Consider the following 20,914-nt stretch of genomic DNA (forward strand, 5'->3'; position numbering starts at 1 on the left):
AAAGCCGACACGTAAATCTTGCAAGATTAAATGTAGTGACCCACAGCGGAACAGAAGATATGATATTATACGTCCAAAATATGTTCAAATGTTTCTGATGAGACACATAAGAAAAACAAGGACTCACATGCTTCCTATTCATGTGATAATGCACGACTGCATCAGGTCCATTTGCTGGCTCCTTCAGTAATTACTAAAGCTCGATCTTTCGTGCTCGGTAAATTCAAAAAGCTTTCACGTTTTACTCTATACACTCTGCACTACAAAGCAAACAGAATCTCACATACAATCTAAAGAGATCATTACTGCTCAGTAAATTGCTCTCCTGCTTAGCAAGGTGCATGAGCCGGGGGGGTTGGGGGGGTAATAAATGCAATCCATTTAGCAAGCCATATGCTGGGTTGCATTTATTTATGTAAACAAGGCCTTTGCATGTAAATCAGGCTTATTTAAAATGGTCAGGTTTTTACTGCGACCGCCCACATATATTTGATGTATTTAAAGAGGAAAGAGAGAGTTCTTGTGGAGCACACATCAAACAACATCTCAGAAAGAAACATGTTTGACACTAAACACTGTCACATGTTTCTTCTCGTGGAAACACATGTTATCAATGCGCTGTACAGAACCTTAATACCCTCTCAGTGGCTACTCGAGATTGGTCAGTGAGGAACTTTCACTTTTCATTTTGCTGAGGAACGTGTAATTAAATGCTCCTGTTCAGAATATGTATATGCAGGCTTGTGGTTTTGTTTTTTTTGTTCGTTATACGTATATCACACACACACATAAAAAAACAACAGTATATTATAAACAGAGGTCTGCTAGAATATAAAAGTCCATGCCATTTGCATTGGATGATGGGTTTGAATTCAGGAACAAAACTAACAACATTTGTACAGATGATGACTCCTTGCAGTAGCAAAGCTACAATAGCAAACCCCTCAGGAAAACTACGTGTTTAAAAATATCCAGAGTGCATTTAATGCCTGGGGACATTTGGACACCTATTTATAGGAATCATAACAATACCTCAAGTTCATTCATTCAGCAAGAGCTGTCACAGACATGTGCTTTTCATATAACATGGTTCAAATGGTACAGGCCTGCTAAACCATGTTCAACTTGTCAGACCAAAGCTGCCTGTGATAGGGGAGAGTCATCCAGCAATGCAACTGTCCAAATGTCACCTCAACTGTTGCCATTATGGACAGATATTATTATGCTACATATTTCTTAGATTGTGCTGAGCACTGTAACACAATAGTTGAAGAAAGTTATACAGAATACATATTCTATATAATGAAACCACAATTAATCATATTTTACACATCCAGGAAACAAAACATTACCATGTATTTGGAATTGTCTTCCTGGTCACTTGACAAGTGTAAGCCTTGTTTTGGGAAAACGCCACGTCTTGCCCAAGGAAACTTCGACATGTGACTGTAGCTGTCAGGGATCGAACCCTTCCGATTGAGAGACAACAACTCTACCACTGAGCAACAGCCGCCCCTATCTTAAAAACATTTAAACATTTCTGGTATTGGTCGAGTAAAACAGATGCATGAAAAGAGAAATTTATCCCACTTACAGAGATAGCCTTGGATGCTTTATAGCAAAGACGTGATAATCTTACGTTTCTTTTCTAGTTTGCTTTTTTCTCTTTGCTGTAAAATGTATTTATGTATGTATGTCGATATAGTCTCCATAGTCGTCATACTGAGTGGGATTTTAATATAAACATCCTGGGTGGTGCAACTAGCTGGAACATAGTGAGCTCTTAGTATGAAGTTACATTACTTTGGGCTGAAAACAAATTAGTAATAGACGTGTGAATATGAACAGAACTGAGCTGCCTCACGGTCACACTTGTGAGGATGTGGGAGCAACTGTGCTTTCTGAATACACTCGGCAGCCTGGCTTGATATCAGGTGAAGTTACAGAAAGCAACTGCTGCACTATAAAAGAGCACGTCTACAAAATAAATGCTGGATTAAACCAGTTAGGGTTAATGTTGTGTCCATAATGTTCACATTATAAGATCAATATACAATAATAAAGCTGTTTATAAGAACAATAGGCCTGTTGAGGCATAAAATGACTGTAGTATTATTGTATTCTGTTAACCCTCCTGTTATGTTCATTTGTCAGGGACAGCAATAATGTTCCTGGGTGCATCATCATCCGAGAGTTGTCAGGAATCGAAACATCCTAATAAACATTGTTTGTACCTCGTTACTAACAGCATCACTAACAATTCAGTCAATATTTAAAGAGAAGCTGCACACTTCAACATGTTTTTTGAGCTGTAATCTAAATTATATTGCTGTACTGTGATGAAAAAGATTAAAAATCAGCATTTCATGGGTTAGAAATGTCTCAACACGCCATCTACTGTTTTAAATCAGTCCTGGACCTTGCCATCTGATGGTGACGTAGACACGACTGTTTGGGACAAAATTACAATTACATTAAGAATGTTAAAACAAACGTTACCACTCAGAGACTGCGCCCATTCTCTCTTCAGAATCAGAAATAATTATAACAGGCTGCACACGAGCTCAGGACCACCACGGTCCTCCACCACCTTAAAGTGCTCTTCAGGGGACTCTGGAGGGGAGAAGTCCTCCACCTCAAAAGAGCCCTCTGTGGCCTCTGTGACTCTGTGTCGCTCTCCATTTTTCTCTGGCCAGGTTAGGGGACGTCACTGAGCTGCCGGACACACCCAATGTCTTGCTTGGAGGAAGAGGAATAGATATTTCCCTATCTGACAATTCACAATCAAAATAATCAGAATCAGAATTGACCTTCATCTTCAAACACATCCTCATCTATTTCACTATTGTGACCATGTGTGCATGTGTGCATGTGTGCATGTGCGCGTGTCTGCATGCAGGTGTGTGTGTGTGTGTGTGTGATTGCGGTGAAATACAGTGGGAGGGAGTAGGAAATATCTTGTGTCTCCCATTTGCTGAGATACAAATGGTCTAAATTTGACACTTTGACCCCTTTTAGCCTCCGCTTTCAGTGCCTGTAGGATATAAACACGTGGGGGGGTCAGGGGTTGCAAATACACGAAATGAACCATTTTTAAATGTTTCATTCTGAAAAAATACTTTCATAAAATATTTTTCCTACATTTTAAAGCTTTAAAAAGGGTCAATATGACCCACAACATAATAGAAGGCTTCAAAAGGAAAACATGTACCCTAAACAAACAATGATAACAGCTGTTTTATTGAGGCCTTCTGGTGGCCTCAAGGGGACATGTGGGTTCATCCTAAAAATCTGCCCCAGATTCAACTTTCCTGTCCTTAACATTTAATTAGCAGTGAAAGCCATAAAATGTTTCATCTCACTGTTGTTCACTTCAAAAAAAGGCAAAGGTCGCATCAGGCTAGACTTGAATATCGCACAACTTTATTTAATTCAACACTAACTCACTGTCCAATCATGATTTTGCTTGCAACATTGTGCAATATATGTTCACAGCCCTGCTACTTATTGTAGCTTTCTGAAGCCTTGAGTAGTTTGTTTAGGCTGATACTGTGACTGAGAGGTGCTCAGGCCTTATCTAAGGCTGTAGATTGTGGTCCTGTGGTAGTGGATGCATTGCATTACATTACAAAGGTTAAGGGGTTCCTATTATTTTGTCTATGCTAAGAGACAAACTTTCAATATTTCAGTTTTGTGCTCTTGAGTGCCACCCACTAGTGATAAGTGTTAATTGTAGGAGCACACTTCCTGATTTAACCAGACGTCTACAGTTGGTTCCCTTTGTCGTGGCTCTAATTCTTGATTTTTCTCGCTTTCCTTTTTAGACTGTTTGCTTCATCTGAGCGTCGAGTTTGTTTCTTTTTCTTTGGATTTTCACTTATTTTTGAAGCTGTATCTGTAGTCATCCATCTTTTCTTTGTTTTTTCAGCCATAGTAGATTACTGTTTACTATAAATCTTCAATGGGCTAGAAAAGTCTTGTCAAATCAAATCAAATCAAAATATCATGATATATATCATCTCTTTTTATTTTCTATTGACACATGAAATTTATATTTTGCTCCACAAACCATAGCTGGCCATTTGATAGGACCAAATTTCAAATACAGTGTGTACTTGAAGTACGGTGTAATAACAGGCCAAACATTTACATTTTCCCTACACAATGAATAAGCTAGCAGCACTAACTATCAGTCCAGTTGTACCGGATGAGCACTGCCCTGCTAAAGGAGGTCTGTTCCCCATATGGCAGCTCCTGGGCTGATGGCCCCAGGAATTTGAATTTCAAATGGCACCAAATCCTGAGGGAGGAGCTCAGCTTTGGGGTGAGGGGCCAGCTGGAAATGAGATGCCAAACATGGAGAATTGTGGGAGAAGTTAGGATACAAAAGGAAGCTCTTTTTTTTTGCGCACTGAGGCAAAAAAAAAAAAGGGATTTTCATCGACACACAAAAAATGTATTGTATTGCAGAGAGTGGAAGGAAAAATATTAACGCCATTCTATCGTGATTATGTAGCTTAAAATGTATTATAAAAAACTGAGATTCACTTTTTAATGGATTCATTAAAACAAAATGTTAAAATACATATTTTTGAAAAAATATGTTTTATTTTGTTGTATTTAAAAGTTTGGCTCCTTTTACTCTGCAGGGTGTGAAGTGAGTGTGATATAACCTACACTTTGGCTGACCATCAGGGTCAGCCCTACACATGAGTCTGCATGTGACTGACTGACTGACTGAGGGAGTGATGGTACTCTCAAAGCCGTAGAGAGAGAGAGTTGCGACATCGCAGTGGTGGATCATGGAGCATATTGACGTGACTCTCTGTCTACACCATAGCCTGTATAAAATGATGGACGACATGACAGCTCCCTAAAAGTGAAGCCAAACCCTCTCTATCGCCCCCTGCTGACTGGCTGCAGTATAGGTCATAAAGCCCGCCTCCTCCATGTTAACAGATGGGACATGAGTCAAACTATAAAATCAAAATACACGTCAAATACATTTTTCTCAAACATGGTTTCTGTCATTATAGTTAGTTCTTATCATGCTGATTTATGTCCTAGTGTTCAATTTTCTGACAAGATTATTTTTAATAAGTTATTTGATGCTGTAAAAATGATGATTGACAGCTCTGTTGACCAATACGGCTCCTGCAGCCGATCTGTTCCGGATTCGCAGAGTAGAGGAGGAACGGCGAGAAGAAACGTTACTAAAACAATCACTACAGCCATTGAAGTTTCCATACCTGTGAACGTTAACCTCAGACCAACACAAGAAGCTGTTCTGCTGTTAAACACGCCAGCGTGCAGGATCCCTGCTGTTTTTTCAGTAAGTTAAGTGTGTGTTATGATTAGCAGAAGTGGCTACCGCGGCACCACCCACCGATCTCTACTGCGCAAGATGCCAGCGTCTATCATGGGGCTATTTTGGCATCACTTTTGTACAATGGGAGCAGATGGAGACACGTCGTCCATCTATACAGTCACTGGTCTATACGGCTCTGGATACTTCGGGGGGTAGGGGGGGTTGCACCTCGGCTGCTCGTCCTCTGTCCTCACCTACGTCCGCAGCGCGCGCCTGCTGTCAAACACGTTGTCATCAGCCTCATGATGACAGCCCTTGTAACACATTGTCCACAAAAGCGCACATTCGGTCAGCCACATACGAGGTTTTGACCTAGTCTTGTTTGTATATAGTGTGTTTGTCAGTTAATTCTTAAGGGGACCACTGCCAAAGGTTGTAATATGCTACAAAAGCTGATCTTAATTACAATGTTCTCATTCGAATGAGAAATCAAAAGAGACGCATGCTGTTGCTTTATAAATGGAGGCATAAATCATTCAAGTAAATATATATCAACTTAAAAGGCAAAGATCTACACATCCAGTGATAGGAGATCGTTTACTTACCCCCAAGACCTGGCCGTAGGCGGTTGTCATATTCATCCAACAGACTGTCCAGTATCCGTGTAAACAGGGTGATGTTGGTTTTAAAGGCATCAGATGTGGCATCGGCGTTCACTGACCTATCGTACACACAAACAACAACAAGACCAGCTAAGGTACACTTCAACTAACAGGATTCTATGTCTTAAATATATTCAGAACCATAACTCAGAGGGTTCATCATGAGCTCATATATTCCCACAGAGGTGTAGCACGAATTCTGGGTGCCAGGGCTGTACTGGAAATTTGGTATAAAGGGCAGTTTCCAGGTGGGCCGACACACGTAGCTGCTGTTACACTATATTTCTTTATATTTCTACCGAGTCTCGTCTTCGTGACCTGGGTCCATATGGTCTCATAATATTAGCTAAATAATAAGGCTTTAGGTTCCTGTCCATCTGCTGAAGGAGAAGCTGGAGGACATGCTGGTGGAAGCCCCCCTAGGTCTCATGGATCGTGGACTACCTGACGGGCAGTTTGTGAGCTGTGTGTCTGACCATCTGGTTAGCAACGCCCGGGCCCCTCAGGGAACTGTTTTATCTCCCTTCCTCCTCACCACCTACATTATCAGACTTTCAATACAACTCCAACTCATGTCACCAACAAAAGTTCTCTGACGACACTGCCATCGTGGGGGGTATTGAGGGTGGACAGGAGGAGGAGTTTAAGGGGCCTCGTTGAGCGTTTTGTGAGGCGGTGTGGGGAAACTCATCTGCCGCTGAACGTGGGGAAAACAAGGGAGATAGATAGTGGTGGACCTCAGGAGAAAAAGACCTCTCCTTCCCCAGTCCGCATCAGTGGGAAGGACATGGAGATTGTCAAGTCCTATGAATACCTGGGTGAACAACTGGATGACAGACTGGAGTGGTCCACCAACACGGACGCTGTGTACAGCTGAACAGACTGGATAAACTGGTAAAGAAGGCTGAGTATGTAATAATTATGGTTTAATAGGGGTCAGCTCAGTCTGTAGGGACTTGGCTTAGGAACCAGAGGGTGGCTGGTTCAAATCCCACCAAGCGTGGAATTGGGGCTGGTAGCTGGAGAGGTGCCAGTTCCTTTCCTGGGCACTGTCGAGGTGTCCACTGAATCCTCCACTGCTTGGGGCGCATGTCCATGTGCAGCCCCCTCGCTCTGACACCTCTCCATGAATGCATGTGCATTGGTTCCTGTTAGTGCATATGTGTGTTATTCAGGCCTTTGTGTGTGTAGCAAGTTTGTACATAATGATTAATAAAGTATCTCTTCTTCTTCTTCTTCTACTTTTCTACTTATAGTTTAGACAGTCTTGTAATTAGTTGCTCCCCTGTCGACAAATATGTCATGTCTTTGCTGGTTCTGTCCTGTAAATGTGTGTGTATAATTTTCTGACCAATAATCTTATCTGTATTTTTAATGACAATGTATCTTCGTTCATGTTGGTTGTGTGTTGCCCTTTGCTGCTTGTGACCATCTCTCTCCACAGTGAATGACACTCATCGTAACCAGCCACTGAACCGGACCTTAAAGGCTATTGTTTCTTCTAGATCGTCAGACTGGAAGAGGTGGTTAAGACCAGAATACTGGAGAAACTAGGCTGTACAACACATCTGCCCGTGCCACTGATCTGGACTAACATTCATCTGTAGTAGCCACTCTGCCTTTTGCATATCTGACCAAATACTTACATATATATGTACAACTGTTACGTATATGTATGTGTGATAATATCTGTATGATATCATCTCCTATCCTAATGTATCATATTATACAGTATTATAACTATACCTATACATGTTCTTTTTATTATCATTACTTAATACTTGCCAATTATTGGAGCACACTTTCTATTTTAACCAGATGTCTACAGTTTACTCCCTTTGTAACGGTTGTAACTTTTGATTTTCCTCGCTGATGGTCTCTTTCCTTTTTTGACTTCCTCTTTTTGCCTCCATCTGAGCATCCAATGTGTTTCTTTTTCACTTATTGTTGAAGTACTGTTTACTCGCACACTTGCAGAGACTGGAAAAGCAGCCGCTTAGCTCCGTCTACTCTCTCTGGCAGACCAACCACTGCTGGCTGATGGAAAACACGTCACTAACTGGGCGCCGCTTCTGATTTTTTCCACAAATGTCGCTATAGACACCCAGTCTGTAATAATACTATATACTACAAATGCAAAGGCTTTCATCAGTGGGCCATAGGCTCAATCACCATTGTGTTAGCTTATTCGGCGATAGATAGAGACTTAACATTTTACAATTTATTTACATGGAAAAGTTTGAGATTGTTACTTTAACACTTAACGTTTATATATAGTATGTTGCAAGTGCCTAATCTTTCTTATAGTGTTGTACATACAGTCCTTAATCCATACTGGTCTTGTTGTGCACTTTCATCATAGTCTTTCATCGTCATGTTTAATAAGCTGCCACTGCAACCCAGTTCATAAAGCTATCTATCTATCTATCTATCTATCTATCTGTCTGTAGCTATACTGTGCTAAAATGTAGGCCTATCTCATTGGTGGAAGAAGTATAAGATCATAGTGAGACAAGATTGACGGCACGCTGCCGAAACAGCCTTTGTTTACATTTCCACAGCAAAGATTCACGCTGAGTTAAACGTTTCATTGTTCAAAGAAAGCAGGATTAGATTTTTAACCCTTTTTACGGATGTAAAGGACGGGATCAGCAAAGAGGTAAGATGTATCGCTTTGTCCACAGGGGTTACCAAGACTGACACAACATGAAAGCTGTAGCTTTCAGTAAAAGAACCAACACAACACTGCGAAAAAACTGCACAAGTCAAAGCCCTGCATCCAAATCCATACCGTATGATCATACACATACTTTAAGTATTTAAAGTAAAGTCAAATGCTCCGTTTCAGTGTTTTACGATTATATCTGATTAATATCACTGCTGTTTCAGAAACTGAGGGAGTCGTGTTTCATAACGGGGGGACTTAAACGTTTTGTTTGGCCTTTGTTAGGGGTGAGAGGGGCCTCAGAGAACCTCCACTATTCTGGAACCTAAAGTTCAGTCACTCAACCGAATTATTCAGACATTTTTAATAGAATAATGACTATAATAACTAAGAAGTAAAATAAAAGTTTGGAAAATCAATCTTTTCATTCTTGGCCTTTGGAGAGCATTGTAGTAGTCTCCCTGCATGCCCACACAAACAAACATACACATCGTCTCTGAGCCACGTGAATGGCCTACTTCAAATCATAACATTTGTAAGACAACTGATCTAGGAGCCGAAACACGACTAAACATGCCAATGTGATCCAAGCTACAGATTCAGATTCAGGTCCTACATAAAAGCTCCACATAATCACCACTGTCGACAGCTCGGGTGTAACAGATTCAGGTTATGAGCATATTTTACTTTATGCAGGAAAAGGGAATGTACAGTATATATGTACTATTAACATTTTTCATATCTTGCTGTGTGGATGTCTGGACCACAACCACCTAATTTCCATCAGGAAAATGATGGATTAGTGCACCCGACTTTTTGTTATAACCTTACAGGCTAGGAACACTGTATTCATTATTTAGCCTACAAGTGCTCTCTAGTCCAGCAACCGTAGGCTACACCAAAAAACCTCCCTTTCACAACAGCCAAATATGTTCTACATTATAATACATCTTAATAACTTTCCCAGTTATCCATCAGCATTGATTACCAGACAACTGTTCAGCTACAGTTTTTTGAGTGTGCCAACAATAGCTAGCTGTCTAACTCGAAAGCTACTTTGAGACTTGCTTGATATTAAGCAAGCAGGTGTTGTAGCCAGAAAGGACTTTCTACAGCCCAAAAGAATGAGACACAAAATACATTATTGCACTCAATAAAATTGGGGTAACAATTTGCACTTTATTTGATTGAGGAAATGTTACCCTATGTTTTGAGTGAAGACCTAAATTTAACAACTATGAAACACGAAAATAGATTAGGTAAAATGCTCTTCTCAATAGATTACACAACTAATTACTAAATAAAAAGGAGTAATATTTAATTAATTTAAAGTCACCAATGAACCTAACGAGCATGTCTTTGGAACCCACGCATGCACAGGGAGAACATGCAAAGTTGAGCATACTTTGTCGGTACTGGGACTCAAACTAGGAACCTTCTAGTTGTGAGGCGACGGCACTAACCACTGCACCGCTGTGCAGCCTTTTGGGAATTAAAGATGCTCAAATAAAAATAAATTCTTATTAACAACATTAGCCTGCTCGTGTTTATTTACTGACTGATATTCAGGAAAGTCAGCCGGTGCAACCGCTAAGAGAGGATACAAGTTTAAATTTCTTGTCACATACGGACACGCCGACTACAAATCATCTGGTATATCTAACTAATAAATATAAAACCACTTTCATTCATTCTATGATACACAGCAAAACATTAATCTTAACTTTAACCCCAATGGCACACCAACACTGGCAAACACCAATTAATCCAACCTCGGCCTGTCGTCCAGAACAAACATTGATGCATGCGCACTTTGCAGGACAGGCCCGATATCTTTGGTGAGATTATATTATATATGTTATTTTGGGTTGCAATTGTTACTGTTGAAATTGAGGTAATGCAGGTAAACTTTACTCATTACAATATATTTCATTGTACAGTGTAGTAGGCCCAATCTAAGCTAGAAAAACAACCATAATATCATGCAGCATACTGGTAATGTCTTTACAACAAAACTCAAGCTGGTCTATGGATTGTATTTGTTACATAACATTTGAAACTAGAATTAATTATTAAAGCCTACATTAGAAATTGTTGCCTACTCCATCAGCAATACATTTTTTAACAAGGCAGCACATGGCTACGTCCTAGATAATTACCCACATGCCCTCGGGGTTATTTTCGTGGTCAGCCTGATGATACTGAGGGCGGTATAAACTGCCTTTTCGTTTGTGCAGTTTGTTCAATGATAATGTTGATAAGAAAACTTAACAAACAGAGACCATTGTTCCGTCCCAAGAGCCACTGAGGCGTTTCCCATTAAGAAAGGCTTACCTGGTCTTCCAGAAAGCAGTGTGCGCCAGCAGGCAGATGAGAAGTGGAGAGGCGCTCTCTCTGCTCCACATGACTGCATCAACACCTACACACTGTAGGACAGCCGCTGTAATAAATAGAGGCGCAGTTTAACCGGCTGGAAATGCCAGTGGATTTATATGTGACCTTTACAGTCATTACATCCATCACCTATTTCTGAGGATTCGTTTTAACGCGCTATAAAAGAAAAAAACGGAGAAGCAGCAGCAGATAGCAACTGACAGCATTGATATTCACCGACACGTCCATCGCTTTCACTCACTGGACATTAATTTGAACAAAATTCTTGGATAAACTCAGTTCAACGATGTGAAGCTGTATGAAGAAATGTATTAAATGCAAAAAAGAAATGGCAAAAATATTAGAGAAAAGTGGAAGAGAAATGTAGCTCCTCTCCCACGCTTTCCAGCATCTCCTGAGATGATGAATTTTCATTAAACAGTCGTTTCCTTTGTGTCTGAGGCGGAGAGAATGAAACCGACCTACCTCGCGCTCCGAAAGTACCTGCTGCAGCTGGAATCGTCGAAGATGCAAGAAAGTTAAAGACAAATTAGCACTTTCCCCTGTTCTGATGAGACACAATGAGTGCAAGTCTGTCATAAGAACAAAGCTGAGAAATCATAGCCCCAGCCAGCAGCAGGAATGCACCCCGAATGCATTGGCTTTCATAGTGGCCCCAAAATAAGATGAAGATGAATAAAAGAAAAGCAAAAAAATATATAAATTAAAAAAACAAACAAATAAATAAATTTAAAAAAAACAAGCAGCTGAGGGAGCTGATTTTGTGTTCAAACTGCCCTGGTTAGCAACCCTCCCAGCTTTTAAAAACCTCGATGTGAATCGTGATAAGCAAGAAGCACATCTCAGTCTCCCTCATCTCCACACAAAAACTACAAAGGCTGAGGAAGAGACACTCTGGGTCCTAGAGACAGTGTGGTATGCAGCGAGCCTTCCTGCAACCAAGAAATGTGTTTGGGAGGATGTTAATATACGTTATTACGTGTGTGTGCGCGCGTGAGAGAAAGGATGTCCTCTTTACACATTGCTGTTGCTACAACTACAGACTTATACTTTAACAGTTACTGTATTGTAGTTGCAGCGTTTACAGCATATTACAGGCTTATGTATCAACTCTATCACCTATGATCAGCTATTTATATATCAAGATATACACCATTATTATTTCCAAACAGTTGCCACGGTGCACACATATGGAAATAGAGCTACACATCAGTTCCCGACGACCTCAGAATTGCCTGTCCCATCGATTTCTGCTTTAATAACCATGACAGGTAATGGATGAGGCAGGTCACCTCACCAAAGGTGACCCTCAGGTCTCGAAGCAAGTCCAGTAAAGCGAGCAGGTAGAAATCTGACAGCTGAGAAGAGGACAAAAGAAAACATCATCTTTTACTCTTAAGATGCGTTTGTATGTCTGTGCATCTTTGTGTTTTTTTTTCTTTAACTTGGGTTTTACTTGCACTGTGTTACAGGCTCTTACAGCAGCGTTCATTTCAAGATGTTTCATCATACTTAGCCTATTGCCAGTCCTGAGTGTGTTCCAATTTTGCACTATGAGTGATAATGCATATTGATCAGGTCCGTGAAGGAAGGTGAGCAATAATTCAAGGTTGAAAGGTAGCTGTAAATATTTTATTAAAGCAAAAATGAAACCCTTTTACATGTCTGTCATCTTGTTCTGCATCTGAGTGAAAGGAAAAGATCTTCAACGCCTTCTACAGACAATATTGTGATTTATGTCACATATGAAAACCAATAGTGCAATTAGGCAAATTAAAGCATTATTATTATGATTAATATAGGACTTAACAGACTTGTTTTTTCATCACGAGCTTCCTGTGGACATTATCTGTAACAAGCAAGAAAACCAGGGGAAATAAACAAGTGCAGAAACTGACATAAACATTCAGTCAGAGGGGAAGCAGCTCAATAACGACCTGGTCAATCAAAAAAAGTGTGTTGCTGCTCCAATGCCTTTTAAGAAGCTGTTTGAAGAATAATTGTCAGAATAATTTAAATGAAAAGTAGCATCAGAATAAAGTCATAACTCAAAGCTGCAACATTATGTGGTTGTTTTAGAATAGAATCAAATACAGTAGAATAAAATGCCAAATAACCATGTGGATTGATATGACTCACAGGCATGCAAAAATATCCAGGAGAACAAACACATTGCGACACAAATACACACACACACACACACACACACACACACACACACACACACACGCAGCGTCCTCTGCTGGAGAAACACTGTAACTGCCTTGATTTGGAAATGGAAGTGAACAAGTATCTGTATCACCTGATTTGATTCTCTGTTTTACAAATCAAAGCAATGTCAACAAAACATGGCTCAGTTTCTTCTTGTTAACATAAAGAGCATCCTAACATCGTATCGAGTGTGCTGTGTATGATATGATCCTAATATAAGAGTGTAGGTGGTTGATGATCTGACCAACATCTTTCCACATCTTTGGGAGTAAACATCTGAGCCCGTCGTGCAGCATGTTGGTGTCAGGTGCATGTCAGCACCAGTTGATTAAGCAGGCAATGCTGGATATGCTAAACCATTCTCAGGCCTGTTACCTCGGCAACAAGCCATGCATGGCAGAAGAAAGATGTTGTGAGAGAAAAAAGATAAGGAGCTCATTGAGGCGCTCTGACACTCTTAAAGTGATAGGTCACCCTTTATCAACTTACACCAGCTCTGTCCACAGCACAAACTCAAGTTCCATAGTTACATTAAACCAGCTGACACACAGCTGACCGTCCTGCAAGACCTACATCAACCAGAATGTTTCTCCCCATGTATCTTTCAACCCAGGAGCCATCCTAATCTGATGCCCACACCACCTCAGACGGCTCCCGTTGATGCGAAGAAGCAGCAGCTTTACTCGGACTTCCCTCCAGATAACTGAACTCCATGACCCTATCTCTGAGGCTGAGCCTTGCCACCCTGTAGCTGGTTTTAACCGGGACCTCATAGTAATGGTCACACAGCAAAGCTCATGACGATAGGTTAGAATTGGGAATGTAGATCGACTAGTAGATGACTTGGCTGCAAACAGCCCCAGTAGCCAAAAGAACAACATCATCTGCAGAAAATGTAGGTTCAATTATGAAAGCCATGAGCCTTTATTTTGAAATCCACCTCGGGCAAACTGAAATGCCCAAGATTTCATCAAACCTGAGCATTGAGCGATCAAACGTTATAAATTCATTACTCGTGTCCTGTAGTTGTATATATGTACCCGCATCACACGTTTTCCCCCGGGGGTAAATAAAGTATTACCGATTCTAGAGTGCGCTCCACCTACACTTCCTCTGCTGAACTAATGCTTATTCAAATGACCATCCTTCCCATGCTCGATTAGTGACGTCATATAGGTCTGCATGCAACGGCACACTCCAGAAGCTTGATGATCTTTATTATTTTGCTATTCATTTTGAAACTTTCAAAACAGACCACTGTACTCTTCACTCCTCTGTCAAATGGCCCTCTTTACACATACGCCGTGTAACTCATTGGTTCATCTACAAACCCCTCCTTGGTCTGTCCCCTCCCTACCTGTGTGAGTTACTGCAAACTAAATCTGCTGCTTACAACACACGCTCTGCTCACCACACTTTTGAAAATTCCTGAAACAAATCAAGCAGTCGGTCTGTCGGCGTCCCGGGCTGCTGCAGCTAAAGACTGGAACGATCTACAAAAAACACTTAAACTGGACAATTTCATCTCAAATTAAGGACAGTCTCACTGAAACATGCGGCTGTTTCTCCCCTTCAGACAACAATCGATTAATCTCTGTCTGTTTGCTCAGAGCCTTGAGCACAAGAGATGAAGACAAGAGTTCATGGCAGGGGCGATTTTAGGATCAGACCTTATTGTCTGACTTGTGATATGATTCAGTCCCATACATTCTGAAGTAGCCTAGCAGTCGTCTGTCCAATCAGATGAAGTAAGTACAAATTGATACTTTTACAACAATGCTTATTATTAATTTCCACATAGAACTGGAGGGAAATCTGATTATATAACAATAATCATAACAAATGCTTCAGAATTGGTAGCGAAACATAGCATCTGTCTGTAAGTTAGGGGGTAAAAACCTTTATTTCCTGCATTCTGGTTTATTTTTATGCTCCTATTTGTGATGGAAGTGCATTTTTATTTTTGTAAATGAAAACTAATTAAATAAATTCAAATATTAAATGTCTGTTACTTCAAGCTTGAATTTCACATTCAAACAGAATTCAAAGAGCCATATTCACAATGTAGGCTATGAAAGAGAGAGAGCTTTACCTCTTCACTGAAGCTGCTCTCTCTCTCTCTCTCTGCCTCCTGACAGAATTATCAACATTTAACTACAACAGGACGATTCACTTTATATTATATTTTATGTTTTATTTTATGTTTTGCCAAAAGAATGAACTTTTTTTACATTGTGAGTTGGTCAAACAATTGTTTTAATACCATACCCCTGACCTGTTGACACGACATAATGAAACACACTGTACACAGGAGGCTCTGGAGAGAGAGAGAGAGAGAGAGAGAGAGAGAGAGAGAGAGAGAGAGAGCAGACATAAGAAGTAGTAGAAGTATGGACGTATGATGTCTGATGTAGCTCTGTGTGACTCTCAGGTTTATCAATGAAGTGTTTGAACTAAACTGCAGCCTGGAGTCTCTGTTAACAGAGACAAACGGAGTGACAGTGTCAGACAGTGTCCGCATTTAATAATCACCACAGTCACGGAACATATACGATTCTGTCCAGTCTTAAAAGCTCGGTTTTCTCTGTCTACTTCTCTCACTTTAGAGCACCATGTCTACTTTTCCCTGACTCAGCTACTTTCTCCCTCTGTGTCTCTGTAACTCTCCTCTCAGCTCCTCCATGTGTATCTGTATTCTCACACACCCACTGGGTCCAGTCGCAATGTTTCTCTGAGTAAAGGATTTGATTGGCTGAGTAACATCACGTGTGATGATTTATAACAAATCACTACCGCAGAGACAAAAAACCTGTGCAGGCTAAAACAGATGCGCTTATCAAAACTGTAAGTAGGTCCGGGTCCACATACGATGGCATCTACATACATAGAAATAGAATATTGAATTTTCCACTCACCCCTCCTCTGCTCCACTCTGCCTGCCTGCCACGCCCACCTCGTCAGCTCACTCAGTTCACCTGGGCACACAGCTGCTTCTGATCAGTAATCTAGCCAGTGTTTCAGCCTCTCCTGCTCTCACACTCATTGACAGATTGTTCTTAGACAGTCAGGCAAGTCTTTCCAGCACTCTTCTTTGGACTGATGTTGCCGACCATAACTGCCTCTGACCTGGCTACCTATCCTGGATATTTCCTCCGCCTTCTGTCCCTGACCTCGAGTTGTCTCTGCGCTCCTGATTTCATTCTGCCTGTCCCCTTGGCTGTTTGGTGTTTCCCTAAGATGACACCACAGAGCGAGTTTTCCTGTCTGCTTATTTGTAGATTACGTGCCTCAGAGACTTTCACCATGCCGCCACATTTGTCCCTGTAGGGCTTTTTACACTGCCAGTTCAAGGCGGGAATATTACTCCTCTGTTACGTTCCGTCTTCTATGTACAACACACGGAGGCGGAACGGTGGGGCAAAGTCGTTCCACCTCTGAGGGGGCATCGGAGGTAGTAACAGAGGTGTAACAGAGGCTAAATGAAGTCTGTGTAAACTGCAGAGCCGACAGGGCGGAACAGCACAGTGTGTGTGTATTTGAAGCATGTGCTGTTTGTTAACACCTCGTGAACGTTTTGCTTCCAGAACGCTATTGAAAAACACACACTGGGGCGGCTTTACACCGGCGTTGCTTGGTCTAATGTAGAATGACAAAGGTGGCATTTGGACGGAGCTTCGTTACTGTGCGTTCACACCAAACGCGAAGCGAATATCAAAATTTGCGTTTCCGGAATGGAGGAGAGGAACAGGGCTTATCTCAATGGTTACCAATGGCGTCATCTCGATGTTGATAGGCTTTCGCTACACCACGTGACACGAATTCGCTGAGAAAGTTCAATTTTTTCAACTCATCGGGCAGCTATCATTCGCGCCATTCGTGCTGCCCGATGCAAATTCGCGTCTACTCCAGCATTGCATTGACTTTGTATGGAATCTCGCCGCAGATTGGCGTCTATTAGCATTGGCATGGAATCTCAGAAAAATGAATATAGAGGTGGAAATGAGCTCTATAGGTCCTCATTGAGCTCAAAAAACTCTACAATGTTCACTAGCCAGTTTCTAACTTTCTGTGTTTGGTGCTGTTTGGTGCTGAGAGGGTGTTTTGTCTTTTTGCTGTTCGAGTGAACCAAAACAGGAAAGTTTAAAAAATGGGCTGAAAGACTGTAAAACACAGAGGTTAAAAGCAGAGTCGGATGTAGTCACTTGATCCTTTTGTTGTTGTACACTGCCTGGCCCAAAACAAAAGTCACCACCTGGATTTAACTTAGCAAGCAGGTAAGAGTCTTCCATTGGAAAATGATTGCAGTGATTAATATGTTTCAGCTGGCGACAAGTCATTTAACACTAACTGATGCAGTGAGTAGCTTCTCATATCCTGTGGCCGTGGAAAAGCTGTGACTCATTGCCACGATTCATCGGGCTCAGATTGTGAAGGAGTGGTTCAGGGAGCATGAAACACATGGATTGGCCACCGCAGAGTCCAGACCTTAACCCCATTGAGCATCTGTGGGATGTGCTGGAGAAGACTTTACGCAGCGGCCCGACTCTCCCATCATCAGTACAAGATGTTGGCGAAAAATAAATGCAACTCTGGACAGAAACAATGCCATGGCGAATGTGTGCCGTAATCAAAGCTAAAGGCGGTCCAACAAAGTATTAGAGTGTGTGACCTTTTTTTCTGGCCAGGCAGTGTATAATGAATGTTATAATCAAACTGTAGACCGATCTACTTGTTTAGTCAAATATATACTGCACATCTTAACTGGATTACTTTTCAAGAGAAACATATTAGAACTCTAGATGTCTTATTATGTGGTCTATTTTTAGTAACGGCAAGATGTCAACAGTAGTCAGCAGCCTAACATGTAATGAGCTGTGACACAAAACTGGCAAGCTATTGTACCAGCTGTGGACACTTAAGAAGGGAGGCTGTTAGCTTTGTCTCTTTTTCACTATATTTTAAAAGTGATGTGTAAACATTGTCATGTGAAATGTAACTTATAAGCAGCTTTCATATAATGTGAATATAATGTGGCTGGTCCTGTCTTTATGTGTGCATAGTATTCTCGGGCTGTGAAATTTTGCCAGGAAAACAAGTGAACGAGGCTCTTTCGGTCTACATGTTGGAAATTGCTTTATCAGTATCTGAGCCAGAGACGGCAATAACAGGCATCAATGTTTTGCCATCATTCTTCATAGAGGCATCAGCATTCAATTGAGACTGCTTCGTAACCACTTAAACTCCTTCCATGAGTTTCATTTCTGATCTGAGGTTTTGACAGATTGTATCTTGTTCACCTGCAGCCTGATGCTCTCTTTCATCTTAACGCCACAACAACTTAGTCAGGCAATATATTTTTAAAAATATTATATTCTGTTAAGTGTCAACATCAATGACTGTATATAATGGATGACGCATCTCCATCCGCTCCCATTGTACAAAAGTGATGCCAAAATAGCCCCTGTGATAGGCGCTGCCATCTTGCGATGGTGACGTCATTTGGAGCCAGAGACTGCGCAGTAGAGATCGGCGGGTTGAGCTGCCTTAGCCACTTCCGCTAACCCAAACATACACTTAACTGCTAGCAAGGATTCCGCACGCCGCCGTGTTTAATAGCAGAACAGCTTCTTGCGTTGGTCTGAGGTTAACGTTCACAGGTAGAAACTTCAATGATTGTAGTGATTGTTTTAGTTATGTCTCCTCTCACCGTTCCTCCTCTACTCTGCAAATCCGGAACAGATCGGCTGCAGGATCCTGAGCTGTCAATCATCATTTTCACAGCATCAAATAACTAATTAAAAGTAAACTTGTCAGAAAAATGAACACTTGGACGTAAATCAGCACAATAAGAACTAACTATAATGACAGAAATCACGTTTGAGAAAAATGTATTTGTCGTGTATTTTGATTTTATAGTTTGACTCATGTCCCATCTGTTAACATGGAGGAGGCGGGCTTTATCACCTATACTGCAGCCAGTCAGCAGGGGGCGCTCGAAATGTTTTGGCTTCACTTTTAGGGAGCTGTCATGTCAGCCATCTTTTTATACAGTCTATGGTCAACATCTGCACTTGTTCTGAAAGGTTTTCACAAACTCTCCCTGTAAAGCCAGCATGCTTTCAGCTAAATGCTAACAGCTTAAAAACAGTGTTAAATGACTTGTTGAAGTTTTGAGGCCACAGAGAATTAACAGCCAACAACAGTTTCCCTTCAACTAGCATATTAGCATCTTTTACTTTTGGTTTTATGTCTCGCAACGAAGCTCAGAGGGTAGAGCAGTCGCCCCATGTACAGAGGCTACAGGTCGTAGATTTGACTCCCGTCCTCTGCCCTTTACTCCATGTCATCCCCCACTCTCTTTTCATTTCCTGTCTCTTCAGCTGTCCTATCAATAAAGGCGAAAACGGACCAAGAAATAATCTTAAAAAACCCCCTAATTATTTCAGTTCACTCTTACAGCTCTTAACCTTCAAATTAAAGCAGGCAGCTTTTTTATAATGCTGTCCCATTATGTAAGCATTTAAAACATTAATTATTTTGTAACACTATATTCACATTGTTTAAGTTTTACTTAGAATTTAGCAAAAGGGACTTTGAATTCAGTCTTACAGGTAATTCTCAGAACAACATTGCCTTAATGCAAAGAACTTGTGAAAATGAAAATATTGCATTAATTATTTATTTAGTATTAATGCCAATAACTCAATTGGAAGGAAGTGTACAACCTTTGAGGTACATGTCACTATTATAATGTCAGTAGCCTTCTTGATTTAAGGATTTAAAATGCCCTAATTAAAATTTCCAGAATACAAAAGCTTGGCTTCAAAGTAAACATTCAGTAGGATTGGGAGTTAATGCTGACATCCTCAAAACAGGGTGAGTCAGATCACTAATGTCTGGTGCATTTTGTTGCCAGCAGAAAACACCAAATTAAAACAATAACAAACTAAACCTTTTAAACCAAAACCAGAGGAGAAAAAGAGATTTCAGGGGTCACTTTAGATATTTTGACCTCCCTTTTACCAATGTTTTTATTTAGTTCATTTAAAGTAAATAGGGACAGTGGTAAATGCAGTTATTTGCCTTCTATTCTCTGGCTTTTTTTAAATGTTCAAATTCATTATAAGAGAAGCAGATCTGATTCAACCAGATCTAAAAAAGCAAAGAACAGAAAGTGAGATGAAGAAAAACACCAAAGAGCTGGAGGACAAAGAAATCAACACATTTAAAGACGACATGATGTAAACACTAAACGTAACATGGTGCTCACTATGGCAGTATTTAAGGTCGGCTAATGGAAAAGGAAAAGGCATCAGACTGACAATTATGAGGCAAAAAAAAGCTCAATAGGTGCTGCGCTTATTCAGTTGAGCCACCAGAGGGCGCATGATGCCATGATTTACTACTTCAGCAGTCTAAAACTACAAGGACTACAACGCCCCATTTCTCCCAGCCAACAACTTTTCTGTTTTAACTTCAGCGTTCACAGATATCTCTTTACTGATTCCTCTCATAATACACTTGGATAAGATCTTGTAACTAATCTTGTAAACAAACTACAGAAGTTTAAATATAAAGTACATCTGTATAAATGCTCCTGATTCAAATTTGTAACCAAGACTATATTTTTGTGATGGTGTCGTGTTGATATTTCATACAGGAAGTAACACCACC

General features: G+C 40.8%; 1 protein-coding gene across 1 annotated transcript in view; it reads right to left on the reverse strand.

Moving 5' to 3' along the window:
- The window catches only part of LOC138597913 (gamma-aminobutyric acid receptor subunit alpha-2), a 33,247-nt gene extending 22,197 nt beyond the window's left edge, over positions 1-11,050 (reverse strand). Inside the window, exons 1-2 of the mRNA XM_069669469.1 lie at positions 10,970-11,050; positions 5,914-6,029 (exon numbers count right to left, since the gene is read on the reverse strand). Coding sequence (XP_069525570.1) covers positions 5,914-6,029; positions 10,970-11,040 — 187 coding nt within the window. The 5' untranslated portion in view covers positions 11,041-11,050. The remainder of the gene's footprint in view (positions 1-5,913; positions 6,030-10,969) is intronic.
- Positions 11,051-20,914: the final 9,864 nt, after the last annotated feature.

Source organism: Semicossyphus pulcher, unplaced genomic scaffold (genome assembly GCF_022749685.1).
Source record: "Semicossyphus pulcher isolate SPU_LCO1_2020_fin unplaced genomic scaffold, fSemPul1.0.p SCAF_2, whole genome shotgun sequence".
Lineage (NCBI taxonomy): Eukaryota > Metazoa > Chordata > Actinopteri > Labriformes > Labridae > Semicossyphus > Semicossyphus pulcher.